This window comes from Mobula birostris, chromosome 22 (assembly GCF_030028105.1).
Source record: "Mobula birostris isolate sMobBir1 chromosome 22, sMobBir1.hap1, whole genome shotgun sequence".
Lineage (NCBI taxonomy): Eukaryota > Metazoa > Chordata > Chondrichthyes > Myliobatiformes > Myliobatidae > Mobula > Mobula birostris.
The window spans coordinates 26,649,748-26,670,043 of record NC_092391.1 but is presented as its reverse complement, the minus strand read 5'-3'; the positions used below and the strand labels follow the sequence as shown (position 1 = coordinate 26,670,043).

The following is a 20,296-nucleotide window of genomic DNA, read 5'->3' as shown; positions in this document are numbered from 1 at the left end:
GAGATGACAGGAAGAATTGGATCAGCCCATGACTGGATGGTAGAGCAGACTCGATGGGCTGAATGGCCTACTGCATCTTATGGTCTTAACTTTGTTCCTTCATCTTAGTCCTTCATATCCACCATTGAAAGCTGGGGCCTAGTATAAATCTCTGCAGTACATTTTAGGGTGCATCCTAAAAATTTATGATGGTTAGCTTTTTCCGGTGTTGATTTGCTTCCATTGTTAAGCAATCCACATCTCAGTTACCCTGTACAACTCCTAATTAAATTATTACTGTGCTGAGCATTCAGTGAACTTTAAAGTTCTGATCTGATTTTTTTAGGGAAGAGACTCATAAAGTTGATGTCATCAACTTTGCTCAGACCAAGGCGACAGAATGCCTAAGAAACGAAGAGCTTCTGGATAAGGAGTCTGCCAACTTGTTATGGGAACTGATTGTCCTACTGTGTAGACAAAATGGGGTGAGTTTCCATATTTTACGAGCTTCCTAGAATTGATGCCCTCTCCTTCGCCTAGCCCTATTTGTATTAATTGCTTTTCTTGATACATGATTGTTTGATTTCAGCATTTTGTATTAGACAGCTTCTACTGTGACATCCTCCAAACTGGAGTTTTTAAACTTGTCTCTTTTCGCGATTGTAAGGAATACAGACAGGGATGAGAATGGTATGCATAAGCTATACAACAAAGGATGAGAATGAATTGTCTCTTTGTAGTTACGTACAGTACCATCTACAGGTGTTGATGGGTGTTCCATGAGACTAAATTTAATAGACTTCAAGGTAACTCACACAAAATGCTGGAGGAACTCAGTAGGCCAGGCAGCATCTATGGAAAAAAAGTACAGTCGGCGTCTTGGCCCGAAATGTCGACTACTTTTTTTCCATAGATTCACAACACGCTGGAGGAATTCAGCAGGTCAAGCAGCATCCGTGGAAACGATGAGTCGACGTTTTGGGCCGGAACCCTTCGTCAGGACTGTAGAGGAAAGGGCAGAGGCCCTATAAAGAAGGTGGGGGGGGAGGGTGGGAAGGAGAAGGCTGGTAGGTTCCAGGTGAAAAACCAGTAAGGGGAAAGATAAAGGGGTGGGGGAGGGGAAGCAGGGAGGTGCTAGGCAAGAAAGGTGAAGAAGGAATAGGGGAAAACACAATGGGTAGTAGATGGAGGCGGAACCATGAGGGAGGCGATAGGCAGCTGAGGGAGGGGACAGAGTGACATAGGGATAGAGGAAGAGAGAGGGAGGGAATTACCGGAAGTGTAGGGACAAACACCTACACCACCTCTCTTGCCACCATTCAGGACCCCAAACAGTCCTTCCAGGTGAGGCAACACTTCACTTTTGAGTCTGTTGGGGTCATCTATTGCATCTGGTGCTCCCGGTGCGGCCTCCTTTACATCGGTGAAACCCGACGCAGATTGGGGGACGGCTTCGTCAAGCACCTCCGCTCCGTCCGCCACAACAGACAGGATCTCCCAGTAACCACCCACTTCAACTCTGCTTCCCACTCCCATTCAGGTATGTCCATACATGGCCTCCTCTACTGCCATGATGAGGCTAAACTCAGGTTGGAGGAGCAACACCTCATATACCGTCTAGGTAGTCTCCAGCCCCTTGGTATGAACATAGAATTCTCCAACTTGTAATTTCCTCCCCCTCCCTTCCTCTACCTCTATGTCATTCTGCCCCCTCCCCCAGCTGCCTATCACCTCCCTCATGGTTCTGCCTCCTTCTACTACCCATTGTGTTTTCCCCTATTCCTTCTTCACCTTTCCTGCCTATCACCTCCCTGCCTCCCCTCCCCCACCCCTTTATCTTTCCCCTCACTGGTTTTTCACCTGGAACCTACCAGCCTTCTCCTTCCCACCCTCCCCCACCTTCTTTATAGGGCCTCTGCCCCTTTCCTCTACAGTCCTGACGAAGGGTTCCGGCCCGAAACATCGACTCATCGTTTCCACTGATGCCTCCCGACCTGCTGAGTTCGTCCAGCGTGTTGTGAGTGTTGCTTTGACCCCAGCATCTGCAGAATATTTTGTGTCATTGATTCTATTGTTTTTCTTGTTAACTATGATTGCCTGCAAGAAAGTGAATGTCTGGGTTGTATATGGTGACATATGTACTTTGATAAATTTACTTAGAACTTTAGATGTATTTCCATTTCTCAAGCTTAACTCACACACAATGCTGATGAAACTCAGCAGGTCAGGCAGCAGCAGCTATGAAGAGGAATAAACGGTCGATATTTCAGGCTAAGAACCTTCATTTTGAATTCTTTTGAAGGATCTTGGCTTGAAACGTTGATTGTTTATTCCTCTTCATAGATGTTCCTTGAACTGCTTGAGTTCCTCCAGTATTTTGTTGCGTTACTCTGGATTTTCAGCATCTGCAGAAACACTTTGTGTTTTCCATTTATCCTCTTCCTCTTGGGGAGTTGGTAATGCTGGATGCTTGCTGGTTGAGTGCTTCGAGGATCAGAGCTTAATTAATTGGTTTTTGCATAGATTGGAATTGTAAGCAAAAGGGTTTATTGGTATCAATGTGCATTACAGACAGTTATTGGTACAGACATTGCAGAGCTCCTGCTGAGGGAACACCGATCTGTCTGGCTTCCTGGCAAATCACCAAATGAAGCCAATCTGATTGACTTCAACAATGACTTGGTCCCACGTGCTGAGGATGAGTCCTGCACATCTCTCCTTGCTGACAGCTTCCTTGATAGCAACATAGTGGAGTGTACTAGCAAGGACACGGAGCGCTTCCGGGAGTTGCTGCTCTTTGGCCGTAAGAAGGTAATTTTCTGATTCAGATCTTCTGTCCTTGTTGGGTGTTGCCTGTTCCAATGAAAGAGTTCGAGGTGGGGAGGTTGGGCAGCATGGCATATCCTTTTCAGAGAGTTATCGTTATTAACTGAGATGTGTTTGCAGGATGCCCTGGAATCTGCAATGAAGCATGGCCTGTGGGGTCATGCTCTATTACTCGCCAGCAAAATGGACAGTCGGACGCATGCAAAGGTCATGACCAGGTAGGGTCTCTATTCAACAATGTCCAAAGTTGCCATTTGTGTTTGATGCATGAATACAGTTACCAAACAGAAGCTATATTAAACGCGTGTAGACCATATTTGCGGAACTGTGCAGTATTGCAGCTTTGACATCACCAACCACTGGAGAAAGTATGAGACAAGTAGTCTTAACGTTTATGTCCAAACACATTTTTGCTCAAAACCTCATCGAACCATTTTCATACATGAATTATTTACCAATGTGACATCAGCAAAAGTCAAATTGATATAACAGAAGCCATCATTATCGAGTAAAAACCACACCCCTCCTTGTTCAGCATAGAGGATAATGGATTTTGTTTAACAGCACCCACCCCACACACCCCTAACCAATTGGATTGGCTTCCCTCGATCACTGTTGTTGTTAAGATATAAATCACCTACAAGACTAAGGAAATTTTTATCAACTCAAAACAGAATAGAGCTTTTAGTAAAGTTTATGCCTTACAGAATAAAAGCCTTGTTCATTTAACAAAAAGCAGATTTTTACATTCCCTTTTATGTCTCCATTAATTATTTAAGGTTACAATATTTTGTTGCACATGGATGTCGAAGCTAAAAATACTTTTTAATATGAATTTAAAGCAACTGCATCTGGTAATCTTTGCTAAAGTCTTTATTTAGAAACTCAAGGTGAAGCCAATGGCTTTTACTCGCAGTGACCAATACTTTGTTAGATTTTATAATTAGCACTGCCTCACTCTGCTGTCTGATACTGTCTGTCTTCTTAACCAAACAGAATAAGCCTGCACTAAAATATTTATATCCACAATTTTAAGGTTGATGCTAGTGCTGAGAGATTTATTAAAAGAATAGGTAAACCTTTCAAAGAGAAGGCAGTGCTATCCTGGATGAGGCCCTGAAGGGGTTTAAAAGGGGGAGTCTAGCAATGTATCCTCTTGGATAGGAAATGTATAAATGGGGCACAATTAAAAGGTAATCATCAAGATTTACAAGGGGAAGTTTAAGCATAGTGTCTAACCAGAATGGATCTGAATCTCATTACCACAAGAGCATGGTTCAGGCAAATAGTGTGAAGGAGAAACTGGATAAGTATCAGGGTGAATGGAATAGTTTGAGACAGGTGTTCCCACATTGTAAACTTCTGTCTTCTGGTTACCCATCACTGTTTGTGGGTAAGTAATTAGGATAGGCCATGCAGATAAACTGTCCCACATAATCAAAACTAAAGAAAACTTTTACAAATGCTAGAAATCTGACGTTAAAACAGCGCTTGACATGGTAATCAGGTTGGGCAGTATCGGTGAGAGACAGTTGATGTTTCAGGTTCCATGATCCACCAGAAATGGAAATATACCAAAATACATTAAAAATTGCAAAGATGGAGAAAAGTGGAGAGAACAAAAATAATACATCTGTGATAAGGTACATAGTAAAATTGTCCAAGTGACATTGCTCTAGTGTGATTTAGTCCTCTGCTTCTAATATCACGTGCAGCCACCAGAGATGCAATGCCTGCCCTATTACCATGTCCACTTTCTATCATCTAGTGACTTGAACTGAAGTTCCAGGCAAAGCAGCAATTCACTGGTGCTCACATTTGAGTATGTTGCATTTGTTGCTGGTGCTGTGTTGTATGTGTTTGTTATCTGCCTTGCAGAACACTGTTTGCTTTGCAAGAGCGACCCTGAGGTTCCAGTTGGTTGTTAATTATTTATTCCACTCCCTGTGTGACATACTGTAATTTAGCTTCCTCCATAGTTATAACAAAACCTAATGTAAGCTTGTAAAATCGAACCCCATCATGTTAGGACTGAGTTTCAGACGATCAGGCTTTCCTTTTTGTATCAGAGCTGATCAGTACTAATGTAAAATCATCTATTATCTCATTTTAGTTCTCCACAAATGCTTGAAGATCTGGGTATTTCCAGCAACTGCTGGGCCCTGCATCTCATAGTTCCAATGTGTTTTATTTTTCCTCTGTTGGCCCTCAGCGATAGATGACAACTCGAGCCATCATGTCACCTGGACAAGTTTAGTTTCTGCCCTATAATCAGGAAAAATTCCTTTATTTTCTTCATCCTTCCCTCTTTCTGCGACATAAAATACACTTTTTTTCACCTCATTATAGATTTTTTGAAAGGCTTTTGACCTGGAGCTTGAGTTCTGTTTCTTTATAAATGCTGTCTAATTTGATTATTTGTAGCTCCTTGAGTTTTATTCTTGTTATAAAAATAATAGTTCTTTTTATATGGTTTTGTTATGCCTGTGGACTAAATTGCTTCCATTATGAAGCTGCTTCATGCTTTAAAAATTCATTTGCCAGCGGCAGTATTAGTATGTGGGTCGGATAATTATAATATGACAAGACCATGAAGACATTTCTGCATAAATTAAGTAAAAATTTACAATGGGGATAAAATAAACCATTTTGTATTTCAAAATTGTTAAAAGTTATATAAACAAGAGATTTTGTAGATGTTGGATATCTTGAGCAACACATCAAATGCTGGAGGAATTCTACAAATCAGGCAACATCTATGGAAGGGAATAAACACACAATGTTTTGGGCCAAGACCCTTTATTAGGACTGGAAAAGGAAGGAGCAAAAGCTAGAATAATATATAATATAAAATATTCATTTAATATTATAAGCTGCTAGAGCTGACCACTGCAGCTTAGGGTTTTTGCTAATATCCCACAGCAATTGTCCTGTGTTCATGCCATTCTCACTTGCCTTCAAATCACCTTCCTTACCCCAATATTGTTCTATTCAGTAATAAGAGAAGCAAGACTACAAGGCATATGGGATTGGCTTGGTGCTGAATCTGGGCTTTTCATCTTGAGCTTCTTCAGTGTCTCAGTGAGTAAATACACTCATTGACCACTTTATTAGTTAAATCTGCTCTGTAATGCAATTCAATGCATAAAAGCATGCAGGCGTGGTCAAGAGGTTCATTTGTTGTTTAGACTAAGCATTAGAATGGGTAAGAAATGTGATCTAAGTGACTGTGAAATGATGGTGCTGGATGGGGTGGTTTGAGTATTTCAAGCTGCTGATCTAGGATTTTCACGAGCAACAGTCTCTAGATTTTACAGAGAATGGTGTGAAAAACAAAAAAAAAACCAGTATCAGTTTTGTGGATGAAAATGCTTTTTTCATGAGAGAGGTCAGAAGAGAATGGTCAGACTGGTTCAAGCTGACAGGAAGGCGACAGTAACTCAAAAGAACACACATTACAACAGTGGTGTGCAGAAGAGCGTCTCTGAAAGCACAACTCATCTAACCTTGAAGTGGATGGGCTCCAGCAGCAGAAGATCACAAACATACACTTAGTGGCTACTCAATCACATTAGGTACCTAATAATGTGGCCACTGGGTGTGCATGCTGTGCAGTGCTTAGTTAATGTTACACAATGTCTGACTAGACTTTGCCTGGTCTAGTAATTCCAGGGCATTATAAAACATAACACACATAACTGTACAGCACAGAAACAGACATTTCAGACCATTGTGCCTCTGCTGGTCTCGATGATAATTTAAACTAATTCCACTCCTCCTAGATTCTGTATTTCTCCATTCTCTGCCTGTTCATGTGCTTGCCTAAATGCCACTTAACTGTTGCTATTGTATGGTATGACCAGTATTTTCCAGTGAAAAGATGGAATCAATCTAGTGTTATGCTTTAGAATCTTCTCCAGATCTCTTAGAGAAGTAGGCCAACTCAATGGTAGCTCCTGAAAATGAATAGCATATTGACACTGTTTATCTGGGCTGAAGTCATGTTTTGACTGAAGACAGTCTGTGTCTGAACCACTTTACAAGCAAAGGGGCATCCTGTTTTCTGCATTATAATTATTTTCATCAGAATTGGGAAATTGGGGTTCTGTGTTCACAAGATGTTAAAAGGGAACTACACTATAAGCACTAGGGATGAAGGGAAAGATGAGGGACTGCTGCCCTCACCTTCAGGAGAAAAGAGGAAGCTGCAAATTAATTGTACAGAGATTACAGACTGCTCTTGCCCTTCCATTATCATCTTCTTAAGTCCATCACCTCTACTGGGACATAGGCAGCTCACTAAAATCCTCCGTCCTGGGCCGATCTTTCAGGTTTTCCCAGTTGTAGCCCATCTACTTGGTGTATCCTTCCTCTCCCAGGGAAGAGGTCTGTGGAGCTTCTGTTGGCATTTCTTGTAACACTTTTTTTTAAAAGGGATGCGGTTGCTAGCCCTGTGTCCAATCATACTCCTTTTGCAGTGGGGCTTGGGACTGTCCATGGCAGAGTTAATAATATTTTGCTGTTGTTAACTCCTTGGTATAGGGTGGCACAGTAGTGTATCGGGCAGTGTAATGCTTTATAGCACCAGTGATCAGGATTCAATTCACATCATTGTTTGTAAGGAATTTATACGTCCTCACCGTGACCGTGTCGGTTTCTTCCCACATTCCAAAGATGTGTGGGTGAGGGTTACTAACTTGTAAGCATGCTGTATTAACACCAGAACATGATGACACTTGCTTGTTGTTCTCACGACATGCTCGGACTGTGTTGGTCATTGACGCAAATGGTGCATTTCACTGTTTGTTTTGATATTTTCACATACACGTGATAAATAAAGTTAATCTTTATCTGTAATGTATGCGTCTAATAATTTGAGTTCTATTCTCTGTGTGTAGGTTTGCTAACAGCCTGCCCATTAATGATCCTCTGCAGACAGTGTACCAGTTGATGTCTGGGCGCATGCCAGCAGCAGCAACGGTGAGTCTAATTTATACTTATAGACTTACTGCACACTGACTCAGAGAACATCCTGGGTAGTTTTCTTTGGAGAAACCTATCTTTTCCTCCTTTAATCATTCTTTGGTGTAGTCCCTCATGGACTGATACAGTTGTCTTTCTGAATCACTTTTGAATCGGCCATTTTGATGTGGGGCTAACGTCCTATATAGGCTCAAACCAGGCAGCCCTGTATAAATAATGTGGACATTTAGGACAGCAGCTTCCCTTCCCTTAAGCATTTCCGTAATTGCTCTTTTTGGAAGAAAAACTCATTTTATTCTGAATTAATACAATTGGAGGCCTGTTAGGGTTTTCAAAAAATCCAACTGCTCTATAACCTCCTAGTCCTCAAATTCTTCATAAATTTATTATAAAATGTTGCAGCAGCTCGAGCTTGTTTCCAGCAGTGGACTTTGCATTCCCTGGATTCTTTTAATAACAAAACTAGAATAATTAACATTAAGATAGCCCTGCTGCAAAACGTATGTGTGTCAGGAAGGACTGAATCAGACTTATTATCACTGTCTTATATGATGTGAAATTTGCTGTTTTGTAGCAACACTACAATACAAAGACATAGAATTACTGTAAATGTTAAAATAATGCGGAAAAAAAAAGGAATGAGGTCATGTACATAGATCTTTCAGAAATCTGATAAGGAGAAGAAACTGTTTCTAAATTGTTGAGTGAGGTCTTCAGGCTCCTGTGCCTCCTCCCTGATGGTAATAATGAACATGGACCATCTTCCACGTGGTGAGGACCTTTAATAATGGATGCTGCCTTCCTGAGTCACCACCTTTTGGAGATGGTTTTGATGGTGGGGAGTGTTATGTCTGTGCTGCTGGCTGAGTCTACAGCCCCCTGCAGCCTCTTGCGATCTAGCATTGGAGGCCCCAGGCAGTGATGCAACCAGTCAGAATGCTTAACACCCAACATTTACAGAAATTTGTATGTCTTTGGTGATGGACCAAATCTCCTCAAACTCCTGACGGCTTGCGCCAGTACACTGGGCCCAGGAGAGATCCTCAGAAATTTTGACATGCAGGAACTCGAACTGCTGGTCCTTCCACTGCTGACCCCTCAGCTAGGACCACATGGATAAAAGGTGTTGAGCTCTTTGAGAAGTGAAGCATCACTGCCATTTATTCTGTTAGGTTTCACCTCAGAAAGTAAAAGTGAGAAGGAGATGATTAGCCTTGCAGGTGATGCTTCTGGTGATCAAGTTGACCATTGGCACATTCAAACTCAATAGGACATACCCTGGACTGCTTTAAGTGAAATAGTACTAGGAAAACCCATAGCTTTTAGCAAAGAATAGTACTAAACAGAAGGCGTCTCTGATAAAGCATCACAATCTCCTTCGTTCTCCATCCACTTCTCTAATCTTGGCTTCTGATTTGCTGTACCACAGTGTGCCTGTTCAGAGACTTGTTATAAAACTAGATTATCTCATAATTGTAAGGACTTCTAGCCTGTAACTTGCCTGACTGTGCTTATTTTCACATTTCAGTGCTGTGGCGATGAAAAGTGGGGAGATTGGCGACCCCACCTTGCCATGGTGCTGTCCAACCTTTCCAATGGACCAGACTTGGACAGGAGAACCATCACTACCATGGGAGACACCCTTGGTACGTTCTAATTCCACAAATTTCTGGAAGTCGTGATGTTTATTCTTCCATTTCCCCTCTTTTCCTGGGAGCCTTTTGTTTCGTTGCTCTTTTCTTTTATTAAAAAAAATGTGATTTTTCCTCCACTTTTGGTTATTTGCTTTTTGAACCTTTTCTGCCATTGAATTAGTTTGATATCTGATCAGTTGTGGTTTAGGGGTTTGCAATCAGCAAGGTTGTATAACAAAATTAGACCCATGTTATTTAAGAGGATCGTCAGGGAATGGTACTTTCTACAAAGGGTAGCAGAAATCTGTAATCCTCCCTTAAAGTAGCTGGGAATGGTAATTGTAAATTTCAAGGGAATTTTCTTGAATGTGGGTGTTAAAGATTGCAGAACTAATGTGACTGAGTACAATAAAGATGCAAGTTGGCTAAATTCTCATGAAATGGAAAATCAGGTGTAAGGGGCTGAATGAAGGTATGAAGATGTCAACAAAAGGATTCTGCATTATTTTTACAGCTGCTAAGGGACTATTAGATGCCTCCCATTTCTGTTACTTAATGGCACAGGTGGGATTTGGAGTATACACCAGAAAAACCACAAAACTCGTTCTGATTGGTTCAAATCACAGGTGAGCTAATGTAACGGCATGTATTTGTTAAGCAGGTAAAAGGGAACTCATTAATTTAAAAATTTTTTAATCCTAACTATTTGTTTTTGCATTGGGGACCCTCATGCAAATTGTACTGCAAAAACAAAGAAGAGAATTCTTCAAAATGTGCCAAATATGAGCTGTGACTGTGAAGCAAAGTAGTAAAGAATCTGGGTATTTTTGGCACAAGTGTAAGATATCGAATACTGAGAACAGCTTTGTTACGTTGACAATGGAAACATTCTGAGGAGAGACAGCACTTTCCTTCATCTCCCATTGTGATTTGGCTGGGCTTTGTTTTACTATTGATCATCTACCCTGGGTATGATCCCAGCTTTCACACGTTGCTCTGCTCTTTGACCTGACCATAGAATCAGTAGACCACAAGCTTTATTTCTAGCGTATTTAGCTCTTCAAAGGAATAAATATTTAATACAGTAGGCTCAGTGAGCTGTGTCCTGTTTAGTTGGTAGTTCACTGGAGAAGAGCCTCAAGTATTCACATAGTGCTTCTTGTGCACATATTCAATGAAACACTGTTTGAAATGCACTCACTAATTAAGTTGGGGGATGTAGCAGCCAAATTTCATAATACAAAAGTGGCAGTAATGTAATAATCTCGGGTGTTGATTGAAAATTGGTGAGAGCATTAAAAAGTCCCATGCTGCTCCATCTGACTGGGTGTCAGTTTAATTTCTCACACAAAAGATGCAACTTTTCCTCCTACAGAGCAGCTGCAGCACCAGTGCAAGATGCTCCTCTCTGTACAACTTCAGGAGTGTTGGCCTAGACTTTTGTGGGGGATGTTAATTGGTCCTAACAAGGGTGGGCATAACTCTCACTTTGCTTTTTGTACAACTTGAACTCCCTTAAGACTCCTAACCATACATCCAGCAACAAAGTAACTAAGGAATTATTATTAAAAAGCCGATTTGTCTTGAAATTGTTTTTATTTTCAGTTGGCCATTCCTGAAATTTGCTTCAAATGAAGCTATCCAGCGTACAGAAGCATATGAGTATGCACAAGCTTTGGGCAGCCAAACTTGCTTCCTTCCCAACTTTCAGGTATGAGATAAACTCAAAAGTTGCGCTTAACTTTCTCCTCCCTAGCCATATCCAAAGCTCCTAGTTGTTTGAAGCTGACAGTTTGTTGTATTTGAACTTGTCACTTTGATAATGCAAACTTTATTCAAACTCCTTAGGTGTTTAAGTTTATATATGCCTGTCGACTGGCTGAAGTGGGCTTGGCAGCACAAGCCTTTCACTACTGTGAAGTTATCGCGAGGACTATTCTCAGGAATCCAGCGTATTATTCACCAGTGTTATTGAGACAGCTCATTCAGGTACAATGACTGACTATATAATATAGGCATATCTTTTTCTTTTTAAAAAAAAAGCTCTCAAAGCTGTGGGACTTTAAATGTAAGGCATATACAATAAGAAACTTGAAAGTGGAACTTTGCTACAAAAAAGTGTAAATGTAAACGAGGTGCATCTAAGGAGAAAATGTGTGAACATGTAGAAAGGAATGTAAGATTATGCTGATGAGGTGAGGTGCAGAAAGCTGAGAATGGCTTGTGTAGGGAATGAGCATGTCGACCTGAATGACATTTTCTACTGACGTACACTCAATGTAATTATAAGCATTAATAAGTATGTGGGTTACGTGAGAATACTTTCAGGCAACACCCAAGGTCAGGTACTGAGTCAGTGGCTCTACCAGCACAACCAGTGTGCCTCCCCTTGGACAGCGAAAGGTCTTTTTCAATCTTATGGCAAAGGTGTTGGAGGAGCTGGGAGTGATATCATTATGATTGTGATGTCAAACTGGTAATGTGGCAGGAGGTCCAATCTGAACTATTTGCTCTTCGTTGTGGTGCAGGATGGTGTGCTAAGGAAAGTTAATGGCAAGTTGATTTGAATCATATATGCTGCAACCACAGTTTGATATTGTGCTTCCCGACCTAGACAACCTAGCAAACAAGAGGAACAAACTGCTGGGGAAACTCAGCGTGTTAAGCAGCATATGCGGGAGGAAAAGAATTGTCAACATTTTAAGTCAAAGCCCTGCATTGGAATTTTTGACATGAAGTGTTGACAATTCCTTTACTCCAGCAGATGCTCTATGATCAACTGTGTTCCTCTAGCAGATTGTTTGTTGCTCTAGATAAGCAATCAAGATGTTATGAATTCACATCCTGTTGTGGGAAATTGCAAAGCTCTATCCTGTAACTTGTGGCTTGGCAGCAAAATGAAAATCTTAAATATGTAGATGATTTTTAGATTTGGGTGGCTTATTTTAGGATGTCCATTACCTGGACTAGATGAGGAAAAGGTACCAGGATGAAAGAAGATATGCATACAAGGACTAAAGTAACTAGACATATTCTTAAACACAGGAATCTAAGTGAAAATAATTTGTTTCCACCCAATTATCTTTCAAAGTATTTAAATTTTTGAAAACCTCAGTTAAATGAAAATTAAGGAAGCATAATGGTTTGCTACATGCACAGATTTAAAAAAGTGGTTTTTGCAGTTATTAAATAACTGGAAGTATGGTTATACAAGATTTTGTGGTAATTTTCACAATGAAATTAGTTAATACTCAAACAGGAGAACTGCAGGTCTATAAAGAAAAGAACAGTGTAGACTTGTTTAAATATCTACAAGTAGCTGACATGAGCCATCTTTTGAAGGGCCTCTTTGTGCTGAGGTTTCATATCCATTTGGTAAGAAACTAGTTTTTCTTACACAGTGTGAACATACAGGTTCACACAGGATTGAACTTGACATTCTCCAACTCAGTTGAGTGACACAATGAGCAATAGTTTGGTCAGTAGCTGTAATCTTGCCCCCTGAAAACCAAAAGCAGATGTTTACCAGGACTGGGTTTAAATGGTGGTTACATGATGTTTTTTCTCTCTGCTTCCTTTCCCCTCATTACTACTTGTTGTCTTCTCTGTGCTGTATCAGATTTCCTCCCAGCTGCGATTCTCTGACCCTCAGTCAAAGGAACGATCAGAGCATGAGTTGCACGTGGAGCCAGATTGGATTCAGCAGCTCCGTCAGATGGAAATCCAGACGAAAGTGAGATTATCTTTATGCACCTCTGGTAGCTAGTCATCATTCTTCCATTCTACGTACAGCCCTAGGTTCCTTCTCTCCTTTACCCAGTCACCTACTCTCCATCTCTTTATTTATTCTCTAGGATGGTGGCTTTATTTGTGGGTCGGGTAGAGCCACTCCCCAGCCGTTCTGCTCTAGCACCCCCAGTTCGGAATATGACCCGGTGAACCATACTGAAGAGCTTCCCACAGGCCCCCAGGAGGAGGTCACGGGAATGGAGAATCCACTGATGACGTCTTTCGTGCCAGATGTAGGATCAACAGAAGTGTCGGGTGTTCAGCTCATGCCCGCAGGTACCCAAAAGCTGTAAAGCACTGGTTATGTTTTCCTATCCTTCACCTTCAGCAACCTTAATCACTTTAAACCCTTTGCACAGAAATGCCAACATTAAAGCTCAAAAGAAGTTGCTGCAAACTTCATTCAACGTACACTTTCACACCTCCTTCTATTCCTGTCTTTCTGGCATCCCATTTAAATGCTTTTATGCTATTATACTACAAATGCAGCAGTTTGCATATGTTCATCACCCCCAGTTTAAAAAAATTCTTGGAGTTATTACTATTATTTAGTCTTTAAATGTATAGCTCAAAGCATGAAACAGATGCTCGAAACCAAGGAAAAAATATTAGAAATAATTGACAGGTCAGGAAGCATCTGTGGAAGGAGAGAGATAGTTAATGTGTTAAATTGGTAACTTTGGCGCTACTGTTTTGAATTAAGGCCATAGACCTGAGGCGTTCACACTTTCTCTCTCCATAGATGCAGTCTGGACTGCTATATTTTGCTTTTATTTTATATTTATATACACTTTGTTTTTAATATGTTTATAATTTGCTTTAAAATAAATGTGCTTTTATATTTTTTTCATAATACTAGTTATTTAAATGTGTTTGGATTGCTTTGTTCTGAAGTAGTTCTGTTTTATTGAAATTCCATTTGATCTTCAGCTTCAAAATAGAGATATTCTTCAGTTGAGATGTTGTAGATTAAAATCCCTGAGAATAGACTCTCTCACAAAGCCATTTTAGCTTCTGGTTGTTTGAATAAATCAAATGAGATTGATGAATGTTTGTTCAGCAAAGCTTAAGGTTTATAGAACCAAGACAGTAAATAAGTTTGAGATGCATATTGGCCATAAAACTAGGACGATGTGCTCACATTACTTTGTTACATCCTGCAAGCTGAGTGGTCTTTGCCTGTTTGTGTGTTTTATTTGCTTTGATTTTCTTGCAGCCCCTCATACTGTACTGGATGGGAGGATGATGGCAGCCCCACCATCGCAGACTGTGACTGATGGCACTGTTCCCCTCTATTCACCGACTCATACTTCACCTGGTTTTCCAGGACAATCGCCCAACTCTGCTTTCAGGCAACCTTGTGATCTCTCTAAAGGCCCCTTCCCTGGATCTCCAGCAGGGCCCCCAGTAGAGACCCTGCCAACAGTGCAGGAACAACAGGGAATTGACAATGCAGGTTAGTGCAAAGTGTCAACGCTTAATGTCTGGTCTACTGGCATTAGAGCAGGTGATAGAACATTTTAACAAAATCTGAGAAACTCTTAACGTTTCTCTGCCAGTACTCAGATACACGTAGCCTCTGATCTAAATCATTATTCTAAATTCTTAAACATAGTTGTACTAATCCAGTGATGCATATATGGGGCAAAGTCCCACAAAAAACACTGATACTGATTATCTGAGTGTTATGTTTCTGGACCATGAACAAGTTTGAATCTCACCTTGGCAATTGGAGCAATTTAAATACAATTAATCTGGATTGTTTTTTAAAGTTGTTCTCACCTATGAGAAGTGGAAAAGAAAGAAAAACATTTGATTCTCTAATGTCTCTAAAGCAAATCTCCTACCCTTGCTCCTTGTTTCTCCACCTATCACTATAGTGTGATTGCCAGCCGCAGTTTAGGGACTGGCAGTAAATGCTATCTCATCTCATGACAAAATTGAAAAAACAAAGTCCAGTTGGTAATGGATATTAAGCAGGCCACTAAGAACTAAACTTTTCAAATTAGGATTAATTGTGGACTCTTGAGATTGTTCCAGCAGAGATTTAGCAGCATGCAAGAGAGCAAAAGGTGCTGGGTTTCTGTAGAAAGCAGAGAGAAAAAAAAATGGTGGTAGGGTAAAGCTGGCCAATTCTTGTGCAGTAATCTTCATCTCTTCCTCAGCTCCTCCAGAATCCAGTTCCATCAATCACCAGATATTGCCGAAAAGACACAGCTTTGGGGAATCTGGGCAGCTGGATTTCTATGATCAAATGGCCAAAATGGTAAGGCAGCTAAATTCCAATATCCAAATGATCATCAATTTAAAATTTAGTGAGCAATTGCACTGCCTTGGTCTTATCCGGTATTCTAGCTGATGCAGGTCTGAAGTTTGTTAAATTCGCCCCATTCTCCACATAGAAGACCTCACTATTTGATCTAGTCCTGGTGTTATTCTTCAACCATCAGGCTCCTGAACCAGCATGGGTAACTTCACTCACCTCAACACTGAACACAGTGGACTCACTTTCAGTGACTCTACAGCTCATATTCTCATTATTTATTTATTATTATTAGTTGGTTTTCTTGTGTTTGCAGTTTGTTGTCTTTTGCACATTGGTTGCTTGTCAGTCTTCATAGTTTTTTCATTTATTTCTTTTGTATTTCTTTGTTCTACTGTGAATGCCTACCAGAAAATGAATCTTAGGGTAGTATTTAGTGACACAATACATATAATAAATTTACTTTGAACTTGAGATCTGCAACATGTTTTGGGTTTGCAGAGAGGTTGGTCATAGCATGAGGTTGTCACCTATGAAGAGCTTCTCTGGTTCTTGCTGAGATGCCCTCCTCCACTGTGCAGAGGAGGAACTTATCCTTCCACAAGTTTTTGGGCACAGATCAAGTGCTGTACCTTTGAGGAGAGCCTGCTGCTCTCACTATTACAATGTACAAGCTCTATGTACATTAATGTTCCCATGAGGTGAAGGTTTCTTTCCCTTTTTCCCACTATTATGTTAGCAATTCTGCTTGATAATTTTATGTGCAGTGATCTGTAAATATTCAGTTTGTTGCCATAATCTATCTTACTGAAAAAGAATATTTCATGTGTTACACTATGGCTGAGGATAGCTTCAGAGACGCTGCCTGGTGCTATTCTTATTTTCTAAGTGTTCGATTACTACTTAATAGATTTAGAATTTTCCTTTTATTAATATAACTCTGATTTGTAGTACTCCATTTTCTCTTTCACCTTTTTCCGTGGAAAAAAAAAGTGGAGATACATTTGCTACTTTTCATCAATGGGAGCTGTCCAAAAAAACCAATAAAATTTTGGAGGATGACTACTGGTGCACTATTATTCCCATGGCCACATGGTGTGAATGTGGAATTCACTATTACAGGGATTGGTAAAACATCAACTCAGACCATGAGAGGCCTGCGTCGGGCATTTTCATGCCTTACAAGGTGCAGATTGGTAGAAACAAATAGCATAAATGCAATTAAGAGACAAGCGTGAGGGGGCGGGTATAGAGGTGACACTGAAATTACGTGAGGAACAGCAGGAAGTGGCTCAATCCATGCATAAACACCATGATGTATGAAAATAAGGACTGCTTGGGCCAAAGCTGTTTTTGTTTGTGTTCTATATGTGCTCTCCTCCCCATGTCTTCTAAGGCACTGGGATTTAGTCTACAGGCAGTCCTGTACTGCATCTAGTGGCATTTATTATGCAAGCTCCTCAGCAAGTATTTGATTATAAAATGTATGTGTTCTGGCCCCCCCTCCCATAAAGTCACTCTCCTTTTCATTGTGTGAAACGCATACAAATGTAAAGGTAAATTCCTGTAAATGTCCATGTAGCAATGCGAGGTTAACATCGTTGCACATTTGTGTCTGAAGCAGGCCCCGGGAAGAAGATCAAGGTCAGCATCTCAGTCATCTTTGCACATGGTACGCAACTCTTGACGCTCAGTGTTAAGATTCTGACGCTTGTATTCCCATTTTAGATTGGTGCACTTTTGGTGAAGGGTTTCTATGCCTTGGCCTCTCTCTTGTACTCTTCCTTGTGCGTGCACCCTTTTCTGTTTCATGTGCTCACTCTCTGCCATCTGTTTCCTCAATATTTGCAGCCTTGAAATCATTTTTCCTTGATTGGCAAATTTCTGCCCTTACATCAGATTGCAAGGCCAGTTTGACATCCCAATAATTTTGCACATCGATTACAATGGGAGAAGATGCAGGCAAATGTGGACTAACCCTCTGAGTGAGCTATTTGGGAAAAGTTTTCCATGCTACACTGTGACACAGTAATTTTTGTAGACCTATTCCCTGTGAATTTTATGTCTCCCCTTTCTGTGGGTGGATGACTAAATTACAGCAAACTGGTGCAAGATTCCCACAGGTACTTCCTCTGGAAATGATCAGTAAACCCAGCACGGATGGAAGGCATGCAAGGAGCCGGCTGGATTCAAACCTGGGACCATTCGCCACGAAGTCTGGTGCGGATGCCACTACGCTACCAGCCGACTTTTCAGTTTGGTATTCCTGTTCAAATGATTAACTGCTTAAGTGGCTTACATGCACTTTTTGAATCAGAGAAAGTTTGCCTTCCATCTTGCAGTAATAATTGTTTTTACCTAATCCTAGAAAGATCAAGTTGCCTGTTCTAGATCTAGAAGGAAAGCGATAATGCAAAATCTTTGGAATAATAGTCCAAAATTGCTTCTTTAAATGACGTACCCCTCCAAACAAGCAACTCACTCATTAAACAACACATCAAAGTTGCTGGTGAACACAGCAGGCCAGGCAGCATCTCTAGGAAGAGGTACAGTCGACGTTTCGGGCCAAGAACCTTCGTCAGGACTAACTGAAAGAAGAGCTAGTAAGAGATTTGAAAGTGGGAGGGAGAGGGGGAGATCTGAAATGATAGGAGAAGACAGGAGGGGGAGGGATGGAGCCAAGAGCTGGACAGGTGATTAGCAAAAGGGATATGAGAGGATCATGGGACAGGAGGCCTAGGGAGAAAGAAAAGGGGGAGGGGGGAAAACCCAGAGGATGGGCAAGGGGTATAGTGAGAGGGACAGAGGGAGAAAAAGGAGAGAGAGAAAAAAACGTGTGTGTATATAAATAAATAACAGATGGGGTACGAGGGGGAGATGGGGCATTAGCGGAAGTTTGAGAAGTCAGTGTTCATGCCATCAGGTTGGAGGCTACCCAGACGGAATATTAGGTTTTGTTCCTCCAGCCTGAGTGTGGCTTCATCTTTACAGTAGAGGAGGCCATGGATAGACATATCAGAATGGGAATGGGACGTGGAATTGTCCCATGATCCTCTCATATCCCTTTTGCCAATCACCTGTCCAGCTCTTGCCTCCATCCCTCCCCCTCCTGTCTTCTCCTATCGTTTTTGATCTCCCCCTCTCCCTCCCACTTTCAAATCTCTTACTAGCTCTTCTTTCAGTTAGTCCTGACGAAGGGTCTCGGCCTGAAACGTCGACTGTACCTCTTCCTAGAGATGCTGCCCGGCCTGCTGCGTTCACCAGCAACTTTGATGTGTGTTGCTTGAGTTTCCAGCATCTGCAGATTTCCTCGTGTTTGTGTTTTTAAAATCACTCATCAGCTGCTATTTTATTCTCGTTATGGATATGGATTGGGAGAGTATTCAGCCTCTGCCTTAGTTTAATCTATTAGCCTTGGTTTTGTCATCTATAATACCCATTCCTTGTCTCAGCAAAAATCTATGAATTTCAGTCTGGTACTTTTCAATTTCAGATTTTTTTCAACTGAGTAGAAGAAAAAATCTTGATGTAAAGTGCAAGGGCATGATTTGAATGTGGGTTATGAGAGATCAGTGAGGCATCAGTTTGCCTTGCATTCAAATTGGGATGCCTCCTGGTTTGCCAGTTGAGTCTGGAAGGTCGAGTCACTGGGTTTCTGTCTGTTGCCAAGAGCTGGGTTCCACACACTGCTTTGATGCTCATTTGCCTTGTTTCAGCCATATGGGAGGCGCTCACGAACAACCTCTGAGTCATCTAACCATAGCCTGGGCCGGGAAAGAAATCGCTCAGCATCTAACCAGCCAACACTTCCGCCTCAGCCAGAGGTTGTTGCCAACACAGCTCTGGACGGGAAGAAAGAACCTAAACGGGAGCAACCCGAGAGCAAAAAAGCAAAGGTAAAAAGATCATTGATTTTCCCTGCTTCTCCAAAATAGACTAAATTAACAGACTTTTTCTTTTCGATTGTCATCTTAACAACGTTGGTCTCCATCCAAACATCAATAGGACTTCAGTTCTCCCCACCTTGGCGCTCTGAAACTCTCCACAGATCCTCCTGACTATCCCTCAGTATTTTGTTGTAGGGTTTCCTGGGATGTGCGTGGAATGGAAAGGTTCGCATTTTAATTCTTAGCCTGCAACGTTCATTCTACCATAAGCAGAATTAGAGCATTTGTCTCATTGAGTCTGCTCTGCCATTCGATCATGGCTGATTTATTTTCCCTCTCGGCCTCATTCTTCTGCCTTTTCTCCTAACTAATCAAGAATCTATCAACTCCCGCTTTAAATATATATACCCAATGACTTGGCATCCACAGCCATCTGTGGCAATGAATTCCACAGATTTGCTACCTTTCTGAATAAGCAGTTCTTCCTCACCCCTGTTCTAAAGCAATGTCCTTATATTCTGAGGCTGTGCCCTCTGGTCCTCCCTCTCTCTCAATTGGAAACATCCTCTCCATGTCCATTCTGCCTAAGCCTTTCAATGTTCGACAGCCTTCAGTGAGATACCTATCATTCTTCTGAATTCCAGGAAGTGTAGGCCCAGAGCCATCAAATGTACCTAGTGTTAATCCTTTCATTCCCGGATCATTTTCCTAAACCACTTCTGGGCCCTCTCCAATGCCAGCACATCCTCCTTTAGATATGGAGCAAAACTGCCCACAGTAATCCAAATGTAGTCTGACCAATGCCTTATTTAAAAACTCAGCATTACATCCTTACTTTTATATCCTAGTCCTCTCAAAATGAATGCTAACGTTGTATTTGCCTTCTTTATTGCCAAGTCAGTCTGCAAGTTAACATTTAGGGAATCCTGCACGCG

General features: G+C 41.3%; 1 protein-coding gene across 5 annotated transcripts in view; it reads left to right on the top strand.

Moving 5' to 3' along the window:
- sec16a (SEC16 homolog A, endoplasmic reticulum export factor) overlaps positions 1-20,296 on the top strand; it is an 83,179-nt gene that overhangs the window by 45,806 nt on the left and 17,077 nt on the right. For 2 of the 5 annotated variants that reach the window (XM_072240430.1, XM_072240425.1), the window contains 14 exons: positions 326-464; positions 2,551-2,790; positions 2,926-3,023; positions 7,704-7,785; positions 9,317-9,434; positions 9,937-10,048; positions 11,028-11,133; positions 11,271-11,411; positions 13,042-13,155; positions 13,277-13,487; positions 14,428-14,667; positions 15,377-15,477; positions 17,096-17,146; positions 19,191-19,370. In XM_072240430.1, the coding sequence (XP_072096531.1) occupies positions 326-464; positions 2,551-2,790; positions 2,926-3,023; positions 7,704-7,785; positions 9,317-9,434; positions 9,937-10,048; positions 11,028-11,133; positions 11,271-11,411; positions 13,042-13,155; positions 13,277-13,487; positions 14,428-14,667; positions 15,377-15,477; positions 17,096-17,146; positions 19,191-19,370 (1,933 nt within the window). The remainder of the gene's footprint in view (positions 1-325; positions 465-2,550; positions 2,791-2,925; positions 3,024-7,703; positions 7,786-9,316; positions 9,435-9,936; positions 10,049-11,027; positions 11,134-11,270; positions 11,412-13,041; positions 13,156-13,276; positions 13,488-14,427; positions 14,668-15,376; positions 15,478-17,095; positions 17,147-19,190; positions 19,371-20,296) is intronic. The other 3 variants (XM_072240427.1, XM_072240426.1, XM_072240428.1) reach the window with 3 other exon arrangements.